Source organism: Labrus mixtus, chromosome 18 (genome assembly GCF_963584025.1).
Source record: "Labrus mixtus chromosome 18, fLabMix1.1, whole genome shotgun sequence".
NCBI classification, from domain to species: domain Eukaryota; kingdom Metazoa; phylum Chordata; class Actinopteri; order Labriformes; family Labridae; genus Labrus; species Labrus mixtus.
Window position 1 is genome coordinate 11,216,216 of NC_083629.1, and position 26,269 is coordinate 11,242,484.

At 40.2% G+C, this 26,269-nt stretch overlaps 2 protein-coding genes across 2 annotated transcripts in view; both read left to right on the top strand.

Moving 5' to 3' along the window:
- Positions 1 to 2,663: 2,663 nt before the first annotated feature.
- Positions 2,664 to 12,683, top strand: spint1a (serine peptidase inhibitor, Kunitz type 1 a). The gene is made up of 10 exons (XM_061062473.1): positions 2,664 to 3,461; positions 4,007 to 4,164; positions 4,335 to 4,476; positions 7,136 to 7,303; positions 7,634 to 7,675; positions 8,325 to 8,456; positions 8,582 to 8,632; positions 8,760 to 8,930; positions 10,723 to 10,782; positions 11,684 to 12,683. The coding sequence occupies exons 1-10, from the start codon at positions 3,053 to 3,055 to the stop codon at positions 11,866 to 11,868; spliced, it is 1,518 nt and encodes a 505-aa protein (XP_060918456.1). The 5' UTR covers positions 2,664 to 3,052; the 3' UTR covers positions 11,869 to 12,683.
- Positions 12,684 to 15,059: 2,376 nt separating this feature from the next.
- The window catches only part of LOC132992978 (pleckstrin homology domain-containing family G member 3), a 33,605-nt gene continuing 22,395 nt past the window's right edge, over positions 15,060 to 26,269 (top strand). Inside the window, exons 1-2 of the mRNA XM_061062599.1 lie at positions 15,060 to 15,254; positions 20,772 to 20,839. Coding sequence (XP_060918582.1) covers positions 20,791 to 20,839 — 49 coding nt within the window. The 5' untranslated portion in view covers positions 15,060 to 15,254; positions 20,772 to 20,790. The remainder of the gene's footprint in view (positions 15,255 to 20,771; positions 20,840 to 26,269) is intronic.

Genomic DNA, 26,269 nt, shown 5'->3' on the forward strand with positions numbered 1-26,269 from the left:
GGTCAATTAGAGCCATAAAAAGTGAAGAAAAGGGGGAGAGAGCAACCACAGCAAGCAGTTTAGAAAATATGGCATCAAAATATTGAAATAGGTGTGTACTTTTGTTCTTTTACTGCCAGTTATTCTTTCTTTTAGCCATCCATATAATCTGAAACACTCACACACTTATACAAAAAAAAAATATGTTTACCTAGTATCTTAGAGTTTCAAGCATATATTGGCTCATCAAGTGATAAGAGTTTGACATATCGAGGGCTCTTGTGTTCACAAACATATCCAATAATAGCCGGGTCCCCCCCCTGACAGGTGAGCCAGGGTTCCTCTTGTGTTGTAGCTGCCCTGTCCTTTTTAACAGGCATTATCAGGTGTACGTTCAATAAGCCTTGAAGTCCAATTGGCCTCAGTTACGCACCCATGAATAATGGATAGGTAGTGGAGCACTGTGCGTATCTGTTTAGAAATCAAATGTCAAATAAAAGTCGAGAAACCATCAATGTTTGTGAAGTTAAATATCAACGCTGGCACATAACACAAGGTCAAAATGCAAATGTGTACATCCCAGCGCCTCATCGTTGCAGTTGAGACAACAGGCTGCAGAGTTTCCACAGATCCTATTACGATATGAATAATGGGGCTCACTTTTTTGTTTTGGCAGCAACTATCAATCAGCCTTCCCTGCGCGTGTTCACCCACTGATGCACCGTCTGTTACAAACACTGAATTATTGAAAGCCTCCAGTATCTCACCTTTCCAAGCACACAAATTCATTCATCCCCTCTTTGTGTGGCTCGGTTCTGCTCCATCGGGTTGCCTGAAGAGGTGATGGGGGACTGGAGACTCCGGAGTCAGGCCTTCTCACCTCAGGCCAGGACAGGTGACGGGTTCCAGGCGGGGGGAAAGAAAAGTGAATGAGCTTGACCTTTGCTGTTTTATCGCCACATCTGGATAATGATGTAAGGTTGCACTGCCAGGGAGTTGTGGGTGCTTCCTTTGATTTTTAAAACATGTGTACATATCTTTATAAATTTGCCTGAAAGTATGATTCAGTCTACAACACTTAACCAACCATCTTCATTACTTAATATGAGCGACCACTTCCTATTACTCCAGATTCTGGTTTTTATCTTCAAAGGTGGTTTAATGACTCATCACAGATTGGAAATGAGTGACTAAGGCCCTGAATCACCTCAGTATCACTACAATTGCGAAAATGAGGAAACATTGGGAATCATGTTAGTTTAAATGTAGGTCATGTTAATTATTTGATGGGAATAAAAACAAGCCAAAAAAGTGTCTTTTTCACAGTGCTTTGAGAAAAAATGAATCAGCAGTTCAGCGTTAGATGGGGTCACACTGCCATCTTGTGGATTAAAGCTGAAGGACGAAATCAAGGAGAAGGAAAGATTTGACAATTTATGTATGCAGAAAAAACTATACCTTATAATCCTGCCTTAAAACATTAGTTTAACAGATTTACTGAGTTGATGCCATTTGAGCATCACCTTCTATTTCTTTTTTACTCTTCAACTCTTGTTAATACGCTTTATTTGTATTAGCACCTAACAGATTTTTAAAAACACAATTAATGTCTTATTAGGGCTTTTTTTATTCATGATTGATTTGATGATGTCACTCAGAACCACAAAGCTTTTTGTGCACCTTTTTTAAAAAAAGGTGATACAAATACAATTCATTTATTATTTTTAAACAGTTAGAAAGTGGTTATGATAAATATAATTTTTTAATGTATGTTAAAATTAAATGCTTTGTTTTCACATTTCATATTACATTTCAAATTCAACATTATTTCATTGTATCTGATGAGACTTTTGTAGGCCTATACAATGTTTTAAATCACCTATTGTTTTACGTTACTGATTGTGATTATCCTCTAGTGGCTGTATTTATTTATTTAGAACACTGTTAATTATTTTGTCATGGGAGAAATCCATAATGACTCGTTTGAAAGTAAGAAAGGTTATTGCTCATTTTTAATGTCGGTAGATCACTCTCAATCCAGTTCTAAAAATTGGCTCCAATTTTAGGAGCCCAATAACAGAGGTATTTCCGAAACATGCACATGCATACCACCAAAAAAGAGATAAAAAGGTTATTCTGTATGGGAAGAAAAAAAATCCTCTTATAAAGAGTCAGACTATACACACTCTCCCTTGTTGAAATAAATAAAGGTTGGACCGTTTTGTAACTTTAAAATTACACAGTAGATCCTCTGTAGACTACTTTTTTTAGCCTTTGTTTCCTTTATTTAGCCAATATAGCCTACTTTGTTTTTTATTATGGTACTTTGTACAATAATTCTGATTCTTGTGACTATAGTCTGTAATGTCTTTGTTATTTATTTTTTGTTATGCCTTTGGTTGTGGCTGTAGGATTAAGACTTAATATAGGCTACTAATAGCCTACTCGTAATGATCATGTTTATCATAATAATTCCTCCTCATATAGCCTAGCCAATATTTTTTTTTAACATTTACAACTTTTTTGTGAGTGCGATTACGAAAGAATAGAGAAGGATAAAAATAAAAAATAAAAAGCGGAAGCAGCACAAAAGGACATTTCCCCAGACACAATGTCTCAAAATTACGAGAAAGCTGTGTCCCTGTTGTGTTTGGGGCCCCCGTCACATAACAGTAGAAGGGAGTGGCAACGCAGGAGTGGAATTTCACTTCCTGTATCTCTCTCAGGTGACTCACCTGGGCCATGTCGTCGACAGCTCAGGTTTTTGTCGGTATCAAACGAAGGAATCTGTTATGAGAGTTTCACAATTGGAAAGGTACTGATTCGTGTGGACGTTTTGATTCAATTCTGTGTGCACAGGGCAGGACGTCAGGAGTTGTATTTTTCTTTGTTTTTGTACTTGAACGGAAGTTTTACCTGTGAGAAGAAAGAGGACGTTGTTTTTGGGGCCTAAACACAACTGGAACTAGTTAACTTAAATATTACGCCTAACTTCTATTTTCTACTGACCCCAAAGTCATTCCCGTTCTGATCTTGATTTGATTGGCGTGGAAATATAAAGAAGACTTTTAAAATGTTTTCCCTCCTTAAGGGACAATATGGAGCGTCTGTGCTGCTTCTAATGTTGCTGCTGGACTGCTCCCTATGCCAGGAGGTCGGGGAGGAATGTCTGGCTAAGTTTAAACCGGGTCAGGCGGATTTTATTCTCGATGCCGATGAGTCAGTAAAAGACGGGGCTACCTTCATTTCGTCCCCGAAACTGACTGGATACAGGGACTGCGTGAGCGCATGCTGCAAGGAGCCCAGGTGCAACGTCGCCGTCATGGAGAAAGCAGTCGAAGTGGGCCAGGTCAAATCCTGCTTTCTGTTTGACTGTCTATACAAACAGAAATACGCATGCCGCTTTGTCAAGAAGAAGGGATACATCAGTTACGTCCTGGACTCTGTTTATGAGAGCTATCTTGAAGTGGATCTTCCCCCAAGTAAGAAAACAAACCTTTCAATGCATTTAATGTCCAGATGTTTGTATTGCATCTAAGCTCTATTAAGCTATGCATTATACAGTTTTGCAGCCCTTTGATAAGGGACACTTATCTGTGGGAACACTTTGGTTACCGATACTGAATGATGAAATTATAACCTTGCATTCTTGGTTTGGGTTAACGTCATCAACAAATCTAAAGAGCCCTCCACTTGACCTGTATCTGGATAGTTTAATCATCTTTTTTGTCTCGTAAACTCAGGAAAGGTCCAATAACTGATTTCTTAATGCCTCTGTTTGTTGTGTGAAGACACAGTTTGTAATCAGGACAACTGGGGCAACAGATTTGGGGCAGAAACCTTTAGGATTCAGCATGTTCACACACGCAGGACAATTATGGCCCCTGGTTAAGGTTTCTGTTCCCCCCCTGAATCTCACTGAGTTCCAATTGTATTTGGAGCTGTCACTTTTAGTCACAAATAAAGCACAAATTAGACTGTAGAGCTTGTTTATGTGATATACATAATTGTTGCAATGTCTCTCTAGATGAATCGGACCGTCCACCTATTGCAAACGGAGGTCCGGACCGGGTGGTCCAGCCTCAGGACACTGTTAAACTGAACGGTATGAACAGCAAAGATGACAAGGGGATTGCTTCCTTCCAGTGGAAAATGCTCACTGGATACCCTCATGCTGTCTTTGAGGTAAATAAAGAAACTTCAAAGCATGCCTGATCCTAATTAAGTTATTTCATAGAGTTTAGGGAAATGAAATCTCCTCTAATATGCTTTTTATTTATTTTTGTCACTGTATTGAAAGTCTTTCAGCAAGCTTCACATGTGTGTATGAACACTGTTCATTTAATTCCTCTTAGGATAGCAACTTTGACGACGAGATTACTGTATCCAATCTGACATCTGGGGTGTACAAGTTCCAGCTGACTGTCACAGACACAATTGGCCAGTCGGACTCCACCAAGGTCACTGTCCTGGTCCTGACTCCTGAGCAGTCTGATCGTAAGTTTGCAGCCTCATTTCAACATATAACTTTATTTTCAACATGCGCTTGCAGGGGAGCATTGTTATTCTGTTGGCTAAACCGGAAAATTGGATTTACATCCCACGGCAAATCTGCTTTCATAAATTACATCTCATATAGGAGTTTCCTGAGATCACATTTTTTAAAAGTTTCTTTGCAAACCTTTGTAGAGGAATAATATGGCAGAAGAAATGGTGGAGTTTCAGGGGTAAACATGAGTCATGTGGTCATTGTGTTGACATTTCTTTTGGCTTATTCAGAGTCAACTGCCTTGTGTTTAATCTTGGGACATAGGTTAAAAAAAAAAAAAAGGATTGTTACTGAAACTTTTAATATACGTCAATCTGTTTTTTTAATGTAGGGGTTCTGAGGAACAAACTAATCTGTTCAGTATTGTTCACCAGAGCGAGCTCTTCCACGTTAGTTGTGATTAAACCTGTCGAGGCATGCTTTTCCTAATTCCTGTGGACTGAATGACGAAACAGCGTGAAGATAGAGAGAGATAACAGCTCCTGTTTTAAGGAGATTAGACCTGAATCACTGCTGTTGAGGAGGAAAGCTCTTTTGAAATATGGAACAAGTTGTCTTTTGGTCATGGAACAGCGGTTTGATAAATGTTGTCCCTCTTTGTCACGTTCAGAATCAAAGTCACTTCCATTAATAAACCACACAGAGAGCCACAGTGAAGCTCTCCCTCGGCATAAAACGTGTATGTCTGGAGTTTCTGTTGAAAACGGAAGTGAGTAGTGCAGTCGCTCTTTACGCCTCTCATCCTCCTCCCCCGACTCAACAAAACCTGTCAGTCTGGTTTCAGGCGGAGTTACACAAACAAGACGGCGAGTCACTACCATGATCCTCCTCTGTATTGATTAAGAGTCTGTGTCTATGTTTTATCCTTTGTATGCTCACGGTTGTATTTGTATGTTGCTGATTGACTTATCAGAGTGGCAAAAAGACTTTTAACCATTCTGTGGTTGAGTTACTCATTAACTGTTTGTGTCCTGAATAGTGTTAGGAATGTGTTTCACTAGAAGAAGCATGGCAGTGACTCTACATATCAATGCTGCCACATTTCCACCACAATAACGAATGGCTTGAATAATCCCATTTATGAATGACAATAGTTGGTGATTGGATGAATGGCGATACTCGATATGTATCTATCAGTGAAAACACCTGGAAAAATAAACTACCTGTTTGTGAATTTAAAAAGTAATATTACTATAAAATAAGAAATGTTCCTTAAATACAATATAAGAGAGAGAGAGAGAGAGAGAGGAGGAGCAGGGTTAAGAGGGACAGACAGTCATCATTAATGAGATGAGAAAAAGGTGAACTGGCAGCTCTATAATGTTATTTTAATGCAACATAAAATATATTAACGACATTGTCTTACCCTATATCTTATTTGAAAATATATCGATATACCTTAAAAGCTCCATATATTTCCCAGCCCTAATAGTGAACATGTAGTTTACTGTTTTATAAATAATTTCAGCACTTCTTGTACTGTTTTGAAATAGTGACGCTGTATATGAGCATGCAGAATGTTTAAACCACAAGCAGACAGCTCATATCCCCGTATCTGATTTCTGTCTCTTCCAAACACATCACCTCTTGTTTCTCAGTTGTCTTGTTTCTATGTGTGTCTGTGTGTCTGTAAACTCGTGTGACAGACATCACAGTGAGAAGCTACGGCGAACTCCAACAGGAAAACTCGCCACTTCTGCTTTCAGATATTGCACAGACCTTGTTAGTGGTTATTCACCCTGACGTGTGCATTTAAATCCACAGATGTAGCATTGTTCAGCTGCTTGTGAAGTGATCTGGTGCACATTATAGCAGTATGTTATAGCCTTTACAGTGCTGACCTATGAGGGAGACGATGTGTTTCTAAAATATGAGATAAACCATCACTGCATTATCGGTACATTGAGTTGACTTTTATTTTCAACACTGGACTCTTACTTGTTGCTTTCCTGACTAAAACCATGTACATAGCATCACGGTGTGTGTGGGGGGGATGAAATCATTAACTCTTAGACAGTGGAAGCACCGTGACCTGTGAGTGAATCAGAATGTAGAAAATAATCCATTTGAATGGGGTAGAATTGTTTTCGAGTACACACAGGCGTGCAGGGTCCGGGATCGTTCCATATAGCCTCCTCTCAGAACAGAGCAATGTCTCACTTTTTATTATGATTCTACTGCTGTTACATGGTGAAGCCACAGCTGCTTTAGACACTGTTATCTGTCTCCTCCAAGAAACCCAAGGTTGATCCAAGCAGACTGTCTCCATCTCACATACACAGTCTCCTGAGTTAAGCTTCATTAGATTATCCCAACACCTTTGCTTTTGTAGCTCATGAAGGCCCATCAGTGTTGATTTCAGTCTGTTTCATGACCAGCGAAAAACTTGTCGCATAAGCTTCACCTTGTACTCTCTACATATTTCAAACTGAATTGATTCTGTCCATTGAAACATCACGATTACTTCCACTGTGCTCATTATTACCAGAGACATTTAAAAACAGACACAACTTTTACACTATTAGTAGCCACAGATTTTCACGGCGTTTAAGAGAAGGAAAAAAAGCTGTAATTAACTGTGAATCCTGTTATTTTGTGACCCACCAGACCACTGTATGGCTCCAATGAAGGTTGGACCGTGCCGGGGGTCATTTCTTCGCTGGCATTACAACGGTGCGTCACTGAAGTGTGAGCAGTTCACGTTTGGGGGCTGCAGGGAGAATCTCAACAACTATCTCTCAAAGGAGGAATGCACCAACGCCTGCTCCAGCCAAGGTATCTGTGCACTGTGCTTTTTTACATCTACATGTTGGCACATATAGGTCACCTCAGTGAATGTTAATGATTAGCTGTAGCATCTTTTCCTGGTTCTGTAAATTTGTTGAAAAGCCGTAGTAATTTATAGAATCACACCAGTGATATTTCTCGTAAGTCTGTAGCATAACAATTACACATTTACTTTAATGTGGGTTTGTGCCCAGTACTTTTTGTGGCCATTGACCTCCTGGGGATTGGTTGCTGCCTGGTAATCATAAGTGTTTTCTGAGTAAATGTTTCACCGTTCTGCACACAATCTCATGCTGTTGTTCTTTCTTTTGGAAAAAGGTGCCAGAAGTGGTCGAGGTTTGCCCCTTCCTGATTCTCAAGGTTGGTGAATTCTCCTACGTACTGTTGCTCTAACACAGCTTCCACTACTGCATTAAACCACAGCTATATTGTAGTCCTTCTCTTTGGAGAAAAAAACTAAACGTTGTGGGCCTCAGTTTAACCTGCTATAACAGACTGTTTTGGTCACTCAAGGGCAGATAATTCACCTTTCAATTTGATATGGCATAGGTTTTAACAAAACAGTACCTTACTGTATATACACAGACAGCAGTTAAGCCTCAACTTTATCATTCATTTGGTGTTGTTTTTTGCCACTTGATGATACTGTTAACCCACTTTTAAGTATTTTATTATTTAGGTCTCTACTTATCCTTGAGGGAAACATCAGATTCTAAGTATGGTACTGGGTACTGTGGTCTTTGGTGTCGAGCAGGTAGTGGAAAGTGGATTCTAGTGGATTTTGCTGACAAATGAAACTATTAGAACAAAAAAAAATGTTAGCCTTGTGAGAGCGACTGGTACAAAATGACCTGAGAGTAACTATAAAGCCAAGTGGTGCTCAGTTTCAGATGATAATTCTCTATGGGCTCTTGACTTACAGTTTGTTTTTACCGCTCAAACAGCCACTTTTAAGCAACTGCATAGGCGGAATATGAGTTATAATTTCCTTCGTGTTTTTGTTCCGCAGGAGAAACGTGTGGAGCTCCGTGTACCACAGATCAGTTCACATGTGCCAACGGCTGCTGTTTGCACCCTGGCCTGGAGTGTGACTCAACCCCACAATGCAGTGACGGCTCAGATGAGTTTAAATGCGAGGATTGTAAGCAGTGACTATGCAAACTAGATCTCATTTTCATGAAATAACCAAATCAATGATGGGACACATGCTTTGAATGTTTCCTTGAACGAGAAGCTTACCTTTAAACTGTTCTGTGTTTCTATTAGTGAACAAAAACTTCCGTATCCTGCTGCAGATTCCACTGGATGAACAGAAAGGTGATTTGAATGGATTTTTTCAGCTTTGTGCTTTCTAAGCCTTTAGCAATGATGATTTTTTTTTGTCATCATTTTTACCATCACAAATACTTTGCTCATCCTATCTGTTCACCATTGTGGTTCACAGTACGCTGCACAGAGTTTCCTGACACAGGAAACTGCCAGGACACAATCACAAAGTGGTACTACAACCCCCTCTATCAGAAGTGCTTCCGATTCAACTACGGTGGCTGCCTAGGAAATGAGAACAGATTTGAGAATGACGTGGCCTGTATGAAAGTTTGCCGGGGAGTAACAGGTGGGTTTTTATTCATGCTCAGTGAGCATTTTACTGATAAAAGTGTCCTGGACAATAAGTGACATACTTGTTTCACTATATAAACAGTATGTATTGCTAGCATCACACATTACAGACATCTGGCAGGACAAACTGCAAGCAGTTAATTTTCTACACAATGTTATTTCTTTTTGGTGGGGATTTTTTTTTCCAATGCAATGGTTCTATTTTTGCACACTCTCACCTACTGCTGTCTGGGATATTTTGTTCACTTATATACGTTTATTTCACTCATCGACAAAAACAAAATAATTAAAAAAAAAAAAAAAAGTAACATCTCAAATCTTGTACAAGCAATATTTTCTGAGATAGTTATCTACTGAACATCACCTGCACCAACTAAAGGTGAAACATTTCACAACTTGATAGAAAACTGTCAAAACGTTTTAAAGCTCCTGTTATGTCGGTTTCACAACAAGCTAAAAACTCCATAGATAATATTGATTCCTCTTTATGAGCTATAAAAGCAAATAAATAGTGGCATAACGACTGGCTATGTCTATAATGTTATTATTAATACATGAAACGAGTTACAAGTTAGATGTTACAGCCTTTTACACATTTTCACTGCAAAGAATCTCAATGAGACATTTGACTGTTTAAAGAAAGCAGGTTAAGATCTTTATGTCAGAAAATACTACCTACACATCTACAGGACACAAACTGCAAGGAATTGAGAGTTCCCTCTTCATGTCCTGGGTTTGCCAAAATCCACGGGAACTTAAACTGTATGTGAAGTAAGGAAGACAATACATGTGTTGCTCCAAGAATATGGTATAGGAAATGTACAAATGCAATCACATAATATAAACTTAATCTGCTTTCATGAGTAATTGATATATAACTTCATAAATGGGAGAAGATTGGCTTGTATTGATGAACCCATAGGGGGAGAAAACTGACTCAGCAGATTCCCTCCACTCTTTTAGAATGAGGGTTTTTAGTCTTTTTTTTTAAATGTGAAGTGTTAGATTTATATCCTGACTCAACATGCAGTCCAACATTGCAGATAAACAGTTGAAAAAAACATTCCATTACTCTTTATGAGTTCAGACTCATTTGTTGAAAGATTGCCACACTGATCTTTACTTGAGGCTCAGAGCTACATGCTGCTACTAGCTTAACACACCTGAATCTCTGAACAAAGTTCTGTGTTCATGCTGCGTCGTGGGATTCCTAGAAAACAGGTTGTGCAAAGGAAGAAAAAATGTGTAAAATACTTTAACAATGTTTTGTGTTAATGTTGTGTTGTTGTTGGAATAAACCAAGCAACAACAATATGTTTTTGAAAAATGCAACGAAAAAAAACTGCAGTTTCACCTGAAGCCCAGGAAAGCTCCCTGAACATCATTTTAAAATGCCTGCTTTAACAGCAAGAAAACAACCTGTCAACAGTCTGGTACATCAAAAGGTTTTGGTCTGAAGTATACTCTCTATCAGTGGTGGGGTTTAACTTGTAATCCCATCTGTTTTGATTGCCATTATTTGGCTTCAAAAAGTTTATTCTGAAGACAGTGGGTGATGTCACTGAGACTGCGTGTATGTTTCAGACAGTCTATGGAGTGACTCTTGTCAACTGAAAAAGTAATGCGAGTGTTGCTCAAAGTTTGTTTCTCCTGCCACTAAGTGGCCAAAACAATTACTGATGGTTTTAATATGTCTTCATTTTAAATTGCAGAACAGTATTTCACTTTTCTAAAAGTCATTTGTAAGTAAAAAATACTGAAACTATTTCCTTCTTCTTCTTTTTCAGAACAAGATGTTTTTGCAAGAAAGGAGGAATTTGAAAGAAATGTGTCTACAAGCCAAACAGGTATATTATCTTTCTTTTAAGTAAAGACTGTAAAATCCCTCTACTTGAACTTGTATTTATTGTCTTAAAGGAGCAATCTGTAAGACATCTACTTCCTTAAATCCTAAAATGACCAACATTAAGGAAACATACTATGTTGAAGAGCTGGCTTCTCTGAAAACCATGCAGCAGCTAGTACGCCGTCCTTCGAAGTTTAGATTTCCGGTGCTGGATGGTCTGTTTTTTTCTTGACCTGAAGAAGGTAGGCAGTTTTAAGGCACAGCTGTTTTGGACGCCCCTCAGTTTGAAAGATATGAGACCAGTCATCATGGCAAACCAACAGGTGTTGCAGTGATGGAAGTGGGCTAGCAAACTGATTCAGAAACTGATTCTACCCATCACAAAAAGCCTCTGCCTTTTTCTAATAAGCTCCACAAACAGAAATGTGGTAACTACGATAAATATTGGAGATGCTTTTGAAAAATGGAGAGAGGCTAGAGTGCGAAAAGTTTTCAAGACCGATGCAGACCCGGCAAAAAAACGGAAGCTTCGGGGCGCTAGTGTAGCTAGTTGTTAGGCTATAGTCCTCCAAACGGGCGGCCAAGGTTCAAATCAGATCAGTTGTTCCTTCCTACACGTCATTCCCCACTCTCTCTACTTGATTTCTGACTCTATCCACTGTCCTGTTTCTACGATAAAGGCACAAAAAGCAAATAAATAAATCTTTAAAAAAATAAGATTACACATCATCTCTAGGGAATAGGAGGAGGAAGGGGGAGGGGGGGGAGACAGCCTTCTCCAATGTTTTGAATTTGGACAGCAGTACCAGTTTTTAACACTACATGTCAGAGTTACATATTGCTCCTTTAAATGTTCACCCATTGATGAACCCTTGAATAATATGTTCTCATTGATTGAACAGGTGTTTTGGCGATAGCAGCCCTGCTCGGCTTAGCTATCCTCATCCTGCTGTGCGTCTTAGTGTACTTCCTGGTGAAGGGAAAGAAAAAGTCTCCACAACACCAACGTGTGGCCGTCAACAACGTCCCGGTCAGCTTCGAGGACAGAGAACGTCTGGTCTACAACAGCACCACCAAGCCTATCTGACCCCTTAGAGCTGACTTTTATCCCCCTTCTTGCTGCGTCACACCACTGATCAAACTCAGATTGATGAGGAAATAATGTGTTGACTGGAGGGGGGATCTGTTTTGTCCATATATGGATGTATTTTGTAAGGGTGATACACAAAGAAGGCAAAACATCTGAAATAATGAAATGTGACATCTTAATATTTTATTTTTAGCTTGTTTTTTTTAATGCAGTGTTTTGTTAAAAATATTTGTTTGATGTTAGTTTGTACTCAGGTTGAACTGGAAGGATTGTCTGTAGTGTAAAGGTAGATCACCACTGAAAATCAGACTCTATCCCCCCATTTTCATAAATATTTCCTGCTTTGTTTAATGTCAGACACAAACTTGTCAGAAGTTCCATATTGGTGTGTTACTACAAAGTAAGTCTTGATTTCACTGAGATCTGGAAAATTGTGTGGATGTTAATGTCAAAAGGATGATCCTTTCAATATCTTGAAATCCTGCCTCGTCAGCTTTACCTCTGTCACTTTGTTTTTATCCAGTTTATACGGCCATGTTACGTTGAATTACACAAAAATTGCTCAATATTGTACATAATCATAGAATTTTGAGAAAGTAATATTTTACATAAGCTTATTATGTCATGATTTTTCTGACGTGTTTTTAGAACAATCATAATGCATACGTTCAATGATGCTTAAGGATACATTATAAAGCAGCCTTGTTGTTGAATATTCAACATTTTAAATGTTGTACATATGACCTTATATAGGCTTCCTGTAACTTTAGTGGTACCGTGATGTTTATATGAAATAAAAATATCAACTTAGATGATACTCGTGTTTTTGTCTGTTTAAAGAAATCCACTTATTTTTAAATAAAATGTCAGTTTGACAACTCATCTTGTAACCATGTGAATGCTATACGGATATATACAGTATGTGTGAGTTGTTATATGTATAGGGCTGTCAGCAGTTGCTAGTTAATTGTGATAAATTAAGGTGTAAAAATGAACGTGTTAAATAAATTTAAATAAATCTGTAGTCACAGTGATTGAAAAGAACAACACTCCCTCATCTTTGAATGTCTCATTTCACTTAAAAAACAACAGTTCAGCTGACGAGTCAAAAGTAATATCCACCTTATGACATCACTTTTTCCCGTTCATTTACACAGTTTTCGTTTACTTTTTGGTCCATGACGAGTTCCTGTTTCCGTGGTTGAGCTAATGTTGTGACTTTGATCTACCAGAAGGTCCTTAGTTTATTTCAGACAGTTTAGGCGAAGTTCTCTCAGTTTAAGACAATTCAAAATTTCAAAATAAAAGCCCAACAATTAATTTTTAAATGCAGAATAATTGATTTCAAACTTCAGATTAAAAATTTGGTTAATTGCAATTACTTTTTGAATTTCAGAGATTAATCGTAATCATTAAATATAATCTTCTGACAGCCCTTTTTATTTGTTCTTGATGCTGCTAGTGAAATGACTGCATGTTGTGCTGCTAACACTGCTGTTTGAAGGGAAAAAAAGACAGTCAACACTATTACTCCATGGTCTTAAGTGCTGTTTCACTTCATGTTCTTTTTGCATTTAATTTTATCCAAAGCAATTTCGTATTATAGTAACATATTGAAAAACTAGTCATTTTATGATATAGTGACTCGAGTGTTTCAAGTTAAGTTACACAAACAAGCACATATTATTGTACTGTAGTACCAGTTTTAATCATAGAGGGTTAAATAGTATTTATGCAAGTAGCAAGGAATCACTAAGGAAGTGATTACATTTCTGTGCAATCTGACTTTAGAACACCTATCAGCCTGTTGCTTTCACACAGCCTGCTGTTATTGGTCTGAGCTTGAAATTAGTCTCTCAGTAAACATGTTAAATAGGTAGTGGCATGTACTGTATATTCAAAAAGATTTAGAAAATAAGCATACTGGGACATTCAATATCTTGATTCATACCGGGAACATATAGCCTTGACAACTGATTTTACTCAGCTATTTGTGTGTGTGTAGACCCCCTTATTTCCCTATTGTAATATTTAGCATGGTTCACCTCTCACTAAATGTAGATATGTTTATGTTGTTCTGCTGAGGCAGCACCTAATTTTCCTTCTCAACGCATCAATAAAGGCTTATCTTATCTGAACATTCATGTTTCGGGAAAACATCTGTTACTTAGCATATATATTGGACTGAAGCAACCCCTGTTTTACCACCAGATGGCGACATTGCTTAATTAGATATTCAACTCGGCGGTATTGTGCAACTAAAACTCATTATAAGGGGCAACAAAAACTTTTTTTTTTGAGATATGGAAACTTTAAACTTTAAATTGTTAAGAATAGTTTGAATAGCCTTTTTCCTTTTGTGATGGATACAATTAAGGTAATAAAGCAGATTGTATAGGGACGCACATTCAGTCTGAAAGAGTTGTTCTGCAAAAAAAGCTGCGTTTTAACAATGTGTTCACTCTCTCATTTAAGTCCTGCATATTGTTTTCTTCACTGTCTGTATGGGAATCTTTGAAAAAAACACACACAAGGAATAGGGCAGAAAGGGTTTGTGCAATACAAAGCGCCCATCTTTAGCCTATTTAATCAGTAAGACATAAATTAGCACCCACCCAATTGATTCACTGAAGCTATCCTTTGTGGGGCCCCCAGTGCACTGAGCCGACCGTCATAAATGTTATTGACAGGGGGTTACAATTTGTCATCTCCTTTCACGAGGTTGGCATTGGTGAGCATACATAATCAAGCATGTGGAAAATGTATACATTTCTTGGGTAATTTTTTTTGGATGATCCAATTGTGAAAAATACAGATCAAACTTTGAAGGCCAGCTGTTAAGATATGTAGCCTAGATGCTAAAACGACTCTGGATTTACCAAACAGATAGTCTAATGGCATGTCAAAAACAGGCGGTCCTTCATTACGTTCAGTAGCTCCTCGTAAATGACAAACTCCTAGCTTTCATAACTAATTTTCTTGCATTTGATGAGTGAAAAATATTTTTTAACACACTTGAATGAAATACAAACATGTTTGCTATCACTGGTTGAAATCTGAAAGAAACCGGAGAGGTTTAGATTGTAGCTGTGTATGTGTTTTAGCGGTCTTCCTATTCGTGGTTGCCGTATTTCCGAGAGGTCCCGAACGCAGCATGAATCTTCGCAATCGCAGTTCTTCAAAGATGCAGCACTGTTTGGTTGTTGGACGCAGAGCGAGCTGATGACCCGCGTTGGGATGTGTGTACGTCTAAGAGGCTTTTTAACATGTGGAAAGAGGAAACTAACCGATTAACTTTCATATTGTCATCAAGGAACTAAAGAAAAAAAAAAAGGGTTTACCGAGGACACCGGTAGTTCGGACGAAAGAAGTTGGTGAAGTCGGTAAGTTACGTGAACTTTACCTCATTTTAACGAACTTAAAGTTAGCTTGAATGCAAGTTACGCTGGTTTCCAGTCAAAGTGGTTTCTCATCTTCTGTGGTTACTCTGTCATCATTGCCTGTTTCTTTGAAAAAACTAGCGTGCAGATTTTATTAGTTTTGTCAGGCGTGTCTTCAGCTGGAAACTGAAATGGATTTGAGTTAAACAGCTTTTAGTGTCTCTTTTTCAGCAGGGCAAACTTATTAAACCCCCACAGAGGTTGAACATGTTAAAATCATATGCATGTGTTTTTAATGACGCTCCAGAAGACCACTGTGTATGTTTTCATGCAAACACTCAAACACACCTATTACATTGAGCTCTTTGACTTTGCGTTATTTGCAGATATTTCACAAGCTCCAATCTAAAAACCTTCTGGGGGGGGCAGGAGTTTCAGTCAGATAAGTAATGTTTGTCTTTGTAACCAAACACTCTCAGTTGAGTGAACTTTGAACAGCTCCTGTAGCCTGTAGTCTATATTTTTCCTGGTCTTTTTTTTAAAAAGAGGATGATACTTTTCCACATGAGCACTGATGTCTGATCTAACTTGTGATCCAAACTTACCTCCGTGCTGCAGTTGAATCATTTGCCATTTCCTCTTTCCTTGCATCCAATCTCTTCCCCCCCTCTATGGGGCCTATACTTGGCCCCAGCAAACCTAATTGTTTTTTCTAATGAGCACCCCATTGAGACACAGGGAGGTTTTAAATGCAGGCTGTTCATAGGTCAATGACTCTCCCCACCAGCTGATGAAGAAGAATAGGACAAATCAATCAATTATCAGTGAAAAGTTCCATTTTCTTCTCTTTTGACCTCACTCGACCTTTCAGACAATACGTCCTCAACTTCATTTCAGATAAATGTTGCCCAAATGGGATGAACAGCGCTCGCTTCCAGGTGGTCCAGACAGGAAACTGGCCAAGTATGTCTTGGATCTGAGAGTTGCCGCTTTATCCCCTCTCCCTTATTCTTGGAATGCTGCAGCTGTGATTAAAAAAAAAAAAAAATGACCATGGCTGCAGAATGCCGGGGTTTCATCTACAAAGACCATATGTCTTTAAAAACTGAAAGATAACTTCTTTGTCTTTAATGCTGCTCAGGATAGATCGTGCAAATAACTTGTTACTGATAGGATAACAAGTGTCAACTTTAAAGGAGACCTGACAACTTTGTGTTTGTGTTAAAGTGAAGAGTAAGTGACTGAGCATTCCAGACACCCAAGGGAGGTCTGACTCTGTTTTTGTAGTTATGATGTTAACAAGCCCCCCTCTTGCACAAGGGAGCTGTTTGGCTGCAGATGCGGTGTAATGTACCTTTAAATGGACACACTCCAATTCTATTTGAAGACAAGCCATCTAATTTTACTGAGCGACTTTCTGCTCTCCTCTTTAAACACTTCAGTGTATGATGGACTGTACTCACCCGACGACTCGTTACTATTTTTCTACCATCTAATAATGATAAAGAACTGGATTCTTACATTTGTCAATTGCCAATTGAGATGGCACTTGCCAGCTTCACTTGCCAGGTATGCATTCTGTGGTTAAAGGTCAATGACAGGAAAGTGAAAATTGCTCGTTCTCCCTTTTCAGCACATCAGGGAATGATTATTCTCCCATTAAGGGCTATTTTGGCAGGGATGTACGTGCACCAATTGGGTTCGGCTCCTTACAGAGCCTTGAGGGTGTTCATCGGGATGGATCACTTATTGCCACATCTAAGCAGCATGCTCAAAACACATTGGACTAAAAAAAGAGGGTCATATGCGTGTCTGTGGGCAGTCACGGGTTAGGACAGCCCTTTTTGTGGGAGCTGTGGATTGGATTGGGATGAAGCAAGGTCGAGCGGGTGTATTGTTTTCCCCAGTGAATGAAAAGCTGTTCGTCTCTAAAGGCCCGTGTGTCAGGGGACAAACTGCAGGAGTAATGTGGGAAAGAGGGCACTCACAGAAAGGCTGTTTGTCAGGGGGAGATTATTTTCAGGGTAGACAGGGTTAGAGGGTGAGGGAAAGGTCTTGTAAGATAAACATGTCACCAATGCTCAAATAATAAAGAGTCTGTCTCAGTTAGCCTATAGGACCCCGGCCCTCTGCCTGCCTTGCCAGGTTGGATTTTTAGTTGTTCTGAACATAAACATCCGTCTGAAAGAAACCCGCACCACTGTGTCTGACTAGAGGCATCCCAGGGGGTTTATGTCATACTTCCAGATGCCCCGGGGGCTTTTGGGGGCATGTGGTGGGTTAATGTCTCCTGAGTAAGAGAAGTGCAGTAGACAGTCTCTGGACTTTTTATAGCTGGTTGTCCCATTAACTTGTTCTTATAAAGAACAAGTTATTTATAACTTAACTTGTTCTTCTAAAGAGTTATTCATCCCAGAAAGTTTTTGCACAAAAGTATAATTCAGACTTCTTTCAGATGATGTATCAAGCTTTCTTGCAGCCTGTGAGCTTCATTTATTGAAAGTGGCAAGTCTCTCCTAGAGCAGAAGTGTCATATTATTTCTGCCTTCCTCTGCTGACACACTCAGTGGTTTCATTACCTTGACTGACTGTCAGAGTTGAAAAATGTGCCAGATAGAGATCAGCCCCCTGAGGACCCTTTTCTTTTAACATATTAGGCCTAGGCTTTGCTTAAAGGTTTGCTTGTCTTTGTGTATTTTCCATGAGTGAAATTCTTGAAAGTGATGACTGAAGGAATGTAAGTGTGCCATCTCGTCAACACCACACATAATCATTTGTTAGTTGTTGTTTAAAGAAAGGAATGTAGGCCTTGACTGCATGGATCAGTGTAAAGCCTGCCAATTAGAGAAACAAGGACGTTTATCAGGCCATCTGAAGAAGTGATCCATTGCAGCTCTTTCTTTTAACCATGGAATTGGCTCTTGAAGCATCTGTCTTCAATTAAGGGGCAAGTTGCAGATTCCCATGCGGGGAGGTTCATGCTGCGGGTAATGCAGTCATCAGCTGTGGGAACCAAATGCTGTCCATTTGTGAGAAATCTCAGCTAATTCGAGCACAGGTGGCCAGCTTGGCAAAAATGTTAGCCTGTGCTTAGTGTTTTCTCTAGGATCTCAAATCTGGCTGTGCCCCCTCCCTAAGAAAACAAGGATTTGGAATTACCATATGTCAGCAACTGGAGATGAAAGTTAATGAGTTCTGTCCAGATGTGTTAAGATTGTGGGTTATGCTGCTTTACCCTATCCTGCTGACATCTTACTTTATCTTTACTTTCTCCTCCTAATCCACTTTCTACACCCACCAAAAGCTTTCAATAAGACATCGGAACAACTTGTGTAAGACCCAGACATCAACAGTGTATCTTGGTTTTGAGCCCATTATTCCCAGTCTAGCCTCATTGAAGAAAAGAAAGATTTTGGTCCGGTCATTAAGCGAGGTTAGCTCAGAGGTCACGGTGGGTGGGATTACCAGAGGATTGTGTTAGTTCACTTTTCACAACACAAGTTCAAAGCCTTCTCCGGGACATGAATAGTATTTCTACAGCTTACACAAACTAACCTGCCACTTGAAAATCAATTGGCCAGGCCTTGTCAAAGATTTTTTGAGGAGGCTTCATTCCCAAAGAATGTCATTGTGGCAGCGCTGCGTTGACCAAGCATTAATCTGTGCACTTTACAGGATTTTTTACACTCTTTGCCCTCAAAGATGAAACAATATTCTTGATTTGATCTCCAAGATTAAGGAAATGCAGATTATAATGGTAACGTTGGCTAGGGTGGTCGTATTTCTAATTATATAATTGGTAAAAAAAAACTGAAGGTTCTGTGAATAACATTCCTTAAAGCAAAAGTCTGGACCTAAACTAGAAAATATTACAATTTATAAACTGTCTTTAAAGAAGAATGCCCAAAACGTTTTTAAATCAATCCTCAGATCTTAACTACAGTTACCTGAAGTTAAATGATTCCTTTTGAGGTTTTAAATAAATCAAATGTATACATGTACGCTAACATTAGGTTTGAGCTGCCATTGGTTATGTCTTTGAGATTGAGCAAATGTGCTGAATGAATATCTTTCTTCAAAACATTTGCAGCGATGATTATTCTGAGACTATTTTAAAACCTACACTGAGAGCTTCTCTTTCATTAGAAGTGTTTTCTTCTTCTGCACCTTGTGTGTCATGCTTGCAGGGGCCTTCATGCATGATCATAAGAGACAAACAACCAGTCATAAAAACATGCTTAATATTGCTACCTATGGTACACAGTCTATCTTCTAAATTATATAATATAAGTAATTCAACCATATTTGGACTTTTAGTCACAAAAGAGCCTGAATTTAATTTTGACTGATTTTGTTCCTCTTTCTCTTATCGTGCTTTTGGAAGGCGAAAGAAAAATCACAATAGATTAATGGCTGCTGCCTTTCTTGTCCAATAAACAAGCTCTTGCTGCTGCTGCTGCTGCTGCTGCTGCAGGCCCCTACAGTGAATCAGTGATCTTAATATGTGGATTCAGCTCTGTAACTTCTCTCCCTGCATTCCTGCACATCTTAATTGGCGAACCTCCTGCCGTTGGGCTGTCAGCTCGGCGCAGTGGCCAGCAAGTGCGCTAGGAACAATGCTCATCCTAATCCCATAAGAATTCCTGCTCCTCTGATCTAGCTCGCCTAAGAATGTAATGCCTAAAAGGCCGGAGGCTCACCAGGAATCACAGGGAGACAAATGCTCATGCACAGTTTTCCATATTAATTTGTTTTAAGGACCCACAGAGGCAGTGATGTGAGAAACTGCCAGCGCTGGTGCTCCAAAGGGGACATGATTCATCATTTACAGAGCAGAAGCATGTCATGAGGGATTTAGAATAATACATGCCACTAGGGGGCGGGGTGAATTGAGGCAGTTACGTTGGTTGTGAGGAGTTTGTTTTCATGGATTTATTTAAAAACTCTTAACTAGACAAATTCACACAGCTGTAAAATGAGCTTGTTTTTCTTGCATAGCCATTCATGTTCAATGTAATCTGTCTTACTTTAAAGCAATTTGATTTTTTTTCTTCCTTACATTTATTAAATATGCATAACTGATATTAAATTAGGCCAAAAGGGTTCCCATTTTAACATTGTGGCTGCTAGAATTGGTTGAGTTTTCAACTGAAGTTAGACCGTCCTGCTTATTACCCTGCTTTCCTGATTACCATAAGTTCTACCCTGGTCCTTCCTCTGCTAAGCATACCTCTGCCTCAGCTCTTCTGTATATGAGCAAGTGGCTTGAACGAGCCTAAGCAGAGCAGTGACCAGGGGAATGGGAAGAATTTCCTTTTTATATAAGATATAGGGTTTGCTTTCTGAGGCTGGGGCTGTAAAGAATGCATGGCTCGTTTAACATAAATTAAAAAAAGCCTAAAGTAAAGGTTTTTCAATGAGCGCTCGCTGACAATGATAAACATTGCAATGTTGTACGTACTGTAAGCCCAGACATGAAGTGCTTGGATTCTGTGTGACCCTAAATGTTTTGTTTGTCAGCTCCAGAGGCCTGAGTGCCATGCCAGAGGGGTCCCATTCTGCTCTCCACCAGGGCCTAATGGGGGAAGGTAAGACCAATGCAATTATATCCAATATGACCCATGTTTTGGAAATTTCTGCCCATAAATGAACCAGTCTTGAATAAGTTGGGTTATTCCTAATGGTAATAGTTCACTGAAATAACACAAAGTACAGCAGAGTTAAATGGGGAGAAAAAATGCTTGAAATGGAAGGAAAGAGGAAATGTCGAGGCTCTGAGAGGCAGGGCGGTCAGAGTTATGAACTCCCCTCCTACAGGCCAGACTGGCAGAGAGGCTCTTTGTGTGGCTGTGGAGCTCGTCCAACCCCTTTCATCCGGCTGAAACTCCCTGAACGCTCGCACATCAAACCAGAATGTGTCAGAATCTAAGACGGCCAAGATGGTTGGTCTAGCCAGTAGTGCTGACCTTGTATGCTGGAGGCAACTCAAATTACATATTATTTTAGTGTTCATTATCTTCAGACACATAGTCCAAGGATTAACACAGGGCTCCTTTGTATCTGTTTTTTTGCCTGTTCTGGCCCTCAACCCCCCTTCTCCGCCCCCTTGCCTCCTCTCCTCTCTACTGAACACATTTGGTGCTGGGCTTCCACTGAAGAATACCAGTGTGTGAATGGTTCCCTTTTTTCCTCTACCTCTATCCGCTTGGTTCAACATTGGCCAGAGGAGGCTTTTGGCTGGGGGAGACGTGTGCTGCCGAGCCTGCCGTTCTGAAAACCTGTGTCGGCCACTCTGCACTGACGACATGATCTCGCAGACCATTTCGCAGCTCAGATGTCAGGTGCGAAATCACCTTGGCGTGACAGAACGCCCGCTTTCAGTTGTGACATTTTCGGACTGATCCCGACTGTGTATCAGTTTGAGATAAAGTGTGACTGATTTGTCTCGCCTGCTGCGGATGGATGGATGGTAATTAAGGGGGCAGGTCTGCTGGTAATCTGTGTGAGCTGGCGATTGGATATGGTTAACAGGCAAAAGGAATGCACATGGAGAAGGGAAGCCCCCATGTCTGGTCAAGGTAAACAATAGAAAGCTTGTGGTGACTATCCTGCACCAATTCCCCTGAAGGTCCACACAGTTCTGAGCTTTTAACGGCCCCTCAAAAGTCAAAACGAGCACAAAGGATGTATTTTGGCTCTACTATGTACCAAGGTGCTCTTTCAGATGTTTTTTGTTGTTTTATTTTAATTCCCTTATTTAGAAGAATTAGATGATTGGGCCTTACATATGTCCTGTCAAAATTTGCACCGTAGCTTCATTGCCATTGTTGGATGTGCATAGGGCTGCAAAATAAATTACATTTTCAATTTCAGGGTCGCCATATAGCCTAGTGGTTATAACGCACACCCCACGTACAGAGGCTACAGTCCTCATCACATCGGCCGTGGGTTAGAATCCAACCTCAGCCCTTTGCTGAATGTCAACTCGCAATCTCTCCTCCCAAAATATCAGGTCTCTCTCAGCTGTCCTATCTAATATTGGCAAAAAAAGGCCCAAAAATAACATGTTTCAGTGCCATATTATGCACACCCCAATGTCTACCTGATATGCACATGAAATAATAAAACAATTTTATGCACTTGTGCCATACATGCATACTCAGCATGTGACCACATGACATATCACATTGAGTACTGGAAACCTCTGCCATGCATTCATGCTGTTTAGCCAATCAAATGAAGCATCCGCCTCCATCAGATTGATTGGTTTACATTTTTTGGGGAACTGCAGAGTTAGCAAGGAGTAATTAATTTGTGTTTGAAGAAGATTTTTTGGTGAAAACGTAACAGCACTTCTGCTGTAGTATGTGGAATCATTTTTGGATTTAGTAGAGACGATATGTTCCAAGGACATTATATCTTCATTCATATATCATGTTAAAAAAGCTAATCCATGTCCCTCCTGTCAAGCCAACAGTCCTGAGGCAGCATGAAGCATCTCTTTTAAAGATAAGTGTTCTCTGACCTTCTTCACCCCAGGCAGGAATGTAGCTGTGTGTGCAGATTGTACAGCTTAAAAGGGGTTCTGGAGGGGGGCGGATGGATCATCTCCATTCACTGCAGCTTTTCCAGACCAGTGGACATAGGCTTGTGGACATAGATATATAATGGCAGGGATGGCTGCGTCTCTGAGTGGGAGCTCTTGGACTGGAACAATTTTTCTGCCTAATTGCCCTTGGCGTTAATCACAGTCAGCCTCAGGTGAGCCTGCAGCAATTCCTGTTCAAGTTCGTAGTCGTGCACTGACACTCGCTTAAACCCCCCCCCCCACAGCACAATCATCCTATATTTTCAAAACGTCTTACTAGGATTGCATAAGGTTATATAAATCACTATAAAACAGAGATACTATTGAAATAGAATTCCACATTCACTGTATTTTGTTTTATTGTTTGGTTGAGACTCTCGTACGCCTCAAAAGAATTTATTTCAATGTAAATGATTTTACAGCCTCTTACAATGACATTCCTCCTATAGAGCTCTTCCGCTGGATTACCCACATTAGTTACAGGCTCTCTGCTGGTGCTCCTGTTACATGGCCTCTTACAAACTCATTTGAATCAATAAAACTCTTCCTCCATAGCATTTCACATTCAGTCTGTGTTTTGTAATCCAGCATGCACTGCACTGGAATATATGAGTGACTCTGCAGACTTGACACCAAACACAACAGTGGTTAAGGTTAGTTACATGATATTGTAAAAGGGATTCATGTATTTAGTGCTGTCATTCATCGCATGACACAATAATATCTGGTCTTTTTTTATTGGGCGTCCAAGCAAACTGTAAAAAAAAAAATTTGACTGCTGTGACATCATTTAACCCTTTTGACACCGCATTCTAATTTCTGGCTTGATGTGAAGTAAATGAAGTTTTCCTCTCTGACCAGCTCCCCTGCACGCTTCACACACCTGTCCTGCTGCCTTCAGCCTGTGTGGACTCTGCAGAGAGGCGCTAACAGGACAGCCGTTTGGTAGTAGACTGTCAAATTGGTGGTAAAGTTTACAATGGACTCACACCTCAGGGCCCAGATGGTGTGCGTTGTGTTGAGGAAATGTGAAAAGATCCAAAGCTGCCTCTGTGTGTCAGTGCCTCGAGGGCCCTTACAGGGGGGCTTGTTGATGGAGGAGTTTCCTAAGTGGATCATCACATGCCTTTGTACTGAGGTTAGCTGGCACGGCTGGGTCCTTTTTGAGCCAGGGTCGAGCACAGGAGGACAGGCTTAAATTTGAGCTGCTTGAGGAGTTTTGTCCTTTTGGTCCTTTGAGATTCCTTCCTCTCCGAACCATGTCACAAAACATTTTTAGACACCAGAATTTCCCAGAAACTTTCCAGAGTAATGTTTTGACCTTGACAGCTGGTGAGGAATGCAGGCTCACTTTGTGTGGATGTGTGCTCAGCCTCTGTTGTCCACTGCCGTTTATTTACCAACCTTTAGGCTAATTATTAACAAAGCATTAAAAGCTCCTTGTGAGGCCAAAGGAAGCTGTAAATCAATCTACCCTGTACATAAGAAGGACTTTTTGAAGCAGAAAACCTTTTAAATTGACCTAAATTCTTCCTTCCATTAAAGGATAAGAAATCAGTCCAGGCCATCATTCTCAGTTTCTAATCTCCTGTGTTCTGACTCATTCTGTTAGATAATGGTTTGTGAAGACCTGGGGCCTAATCCTTGGAGGCACCCTTCATGCTTGTGCTTCCTGCCCCCCTTAGGGGCAGCCATTCACCGTTGCCAGGTGGGGAGGAGTTTTTCTCAAAGGCATCAGTACCAAACTAACTCACTAGCTGGTTTCAAATATACATTCCTGAAAATGTCTACAAAAAGGTAAGGCAGGCTGACCCTTAAATTGCTTGTTCACACATGTACCTCACAGCGGGAGGTAGTCCCTGTCGGACATGAGGGGGTTGAGGAAGGGGGTTGGGGTTATCAGGAGGCAAGACCTGACGTAAAAGACAGCTGAAGCAACAGTCTGATGCTATGATGATAATGTTTTGTCTTAATATACAAGTGTATCAGTGCTACGTATAGTATGACGGTATCAACAAAGAGTGAAGAAACATGAACTGGCAAACCGTTTCACACTCTAAATAAACGTCATCATCCCCTCCCACTCACACATGATTCATTTACCTGCTGCATTCTCACTTCACTTCACTCAATTTAAAGGAGCAATATGTAACTCTCACACGTAGTGTTTTAAATTGTTACTGCGGTATAAATTCAAAACATTGGAGAGAGCTGACTTCCCCCGCCCCTCCTCCCTAGAGTTGAGGCGCACGTGGGTTGCCATGTCGCTGACATGAAAGCTTCAGTGTTTAGCCAGCTCTGACTCGGTCTTGAAACCTTTCTGCGTTCTAACCTCTCTCAATTTTTCAAAATCATCTCCAATATTTATCCTAGTTTTACCACGTTTCTGGTCGTGTAGCTTAAAGGGATACTTCACCCGTTGAAACATGAATCTGTATTGACATTGGGTCATATATGTAGTAGAAATGTGAAATACATTTTGAAGTTGGTGCCTTTTTGGCCGAGAAAAGGCAGAAAGTGTCTTTTTGGCTCATGTGGATGAAAGACGCCAAATCCCAGAATGCACAGCACCGCAGGCCACTCCCACTAAGGTCCTCTATTTCAGAATCAGGAATACTTTATTATTCCCAGAGGGAAATTCGATCGTTACAGTTTCTCCGAAATAAACAATATAGCAGTAGAAATATAGTAATAAAAACATTTAGCGGCCGGGCTAGCTAGCGGCGGCCAGCGCCCGGCGGCCAAAACACAAGACCGGCCTGTCGGCAGCAGCCATCTCGCTGCTTTATTTACATTTTTTCGCCATTATCAGCTTTCTCCATAGAGCCTGTTAGCATAGCTTCCAAGCAATATGGCGGATGTTAAGTTTTGATTCTGGGAGTGAGTTCCCACCACTGATCTGCAGTGATGGGAATAACGCTGTTACTTTTTTCAGTAACGAGTAATCTAATTGATTACTCTTCCCATCATTATAACACCGTTACCGTTACTGCCAAAAAATGCGGTGCGTTACCATGACTGAAGCTGTTCTTCATCAGACCAACTAGATCTCTAAACCCAGCGGCAAAGATATTTCTTACTGTTCTTCCTCTTTGGTGAGTGCGGACACGAGACAATCGCATAAATGATGACGATTGGCTGAGGTAGAGTAAAATTTCATGGTGAGCCAATCAGAGGTAGAGTTGGGCGGGTGTTGTTTACACAAATTCGAAAGCATGTATAGTCGGCCCCACCACCACCACCACACGTTTTGTCTCAGGCCGAGCTAAAGAAACTGGTAGCCAGGTATGTTGTGGAGGATATGCTGCCATTATCGATGGTTGAGTCGGAGTCATTCAGAGCACTAGTTGCCAAAATACCGGTCAGAGCAGGGGTTGGCCTGCCATGTAAAAAGACGTTCGCAAACTATATAGACGCCCAACATGCTCAA

Coding starts and splice junctions, on each gene's coding strand:
- spint1a (XM_061062473.1), top strand. CDS start 3,053: ATGTTTTCCCTCCTTAAGGGACAATATGGAGCGTCTGTGCTGCTTCTA. Junction 3,462..4,006: donor TGAAGTGGATCTTCCCCCAA/GTAAGAAAACAA, acceptor ATGTCTCTCTAG/ATGAATCGGACCGTCCACCT. Junction 7,676..8,324: donor GCCCCTTCCTGATTCTCAAG/GTTGGTGAATTC, acceptor TTTGTTCCGCAG/GAGAAACGTGTGGAGCTCCG.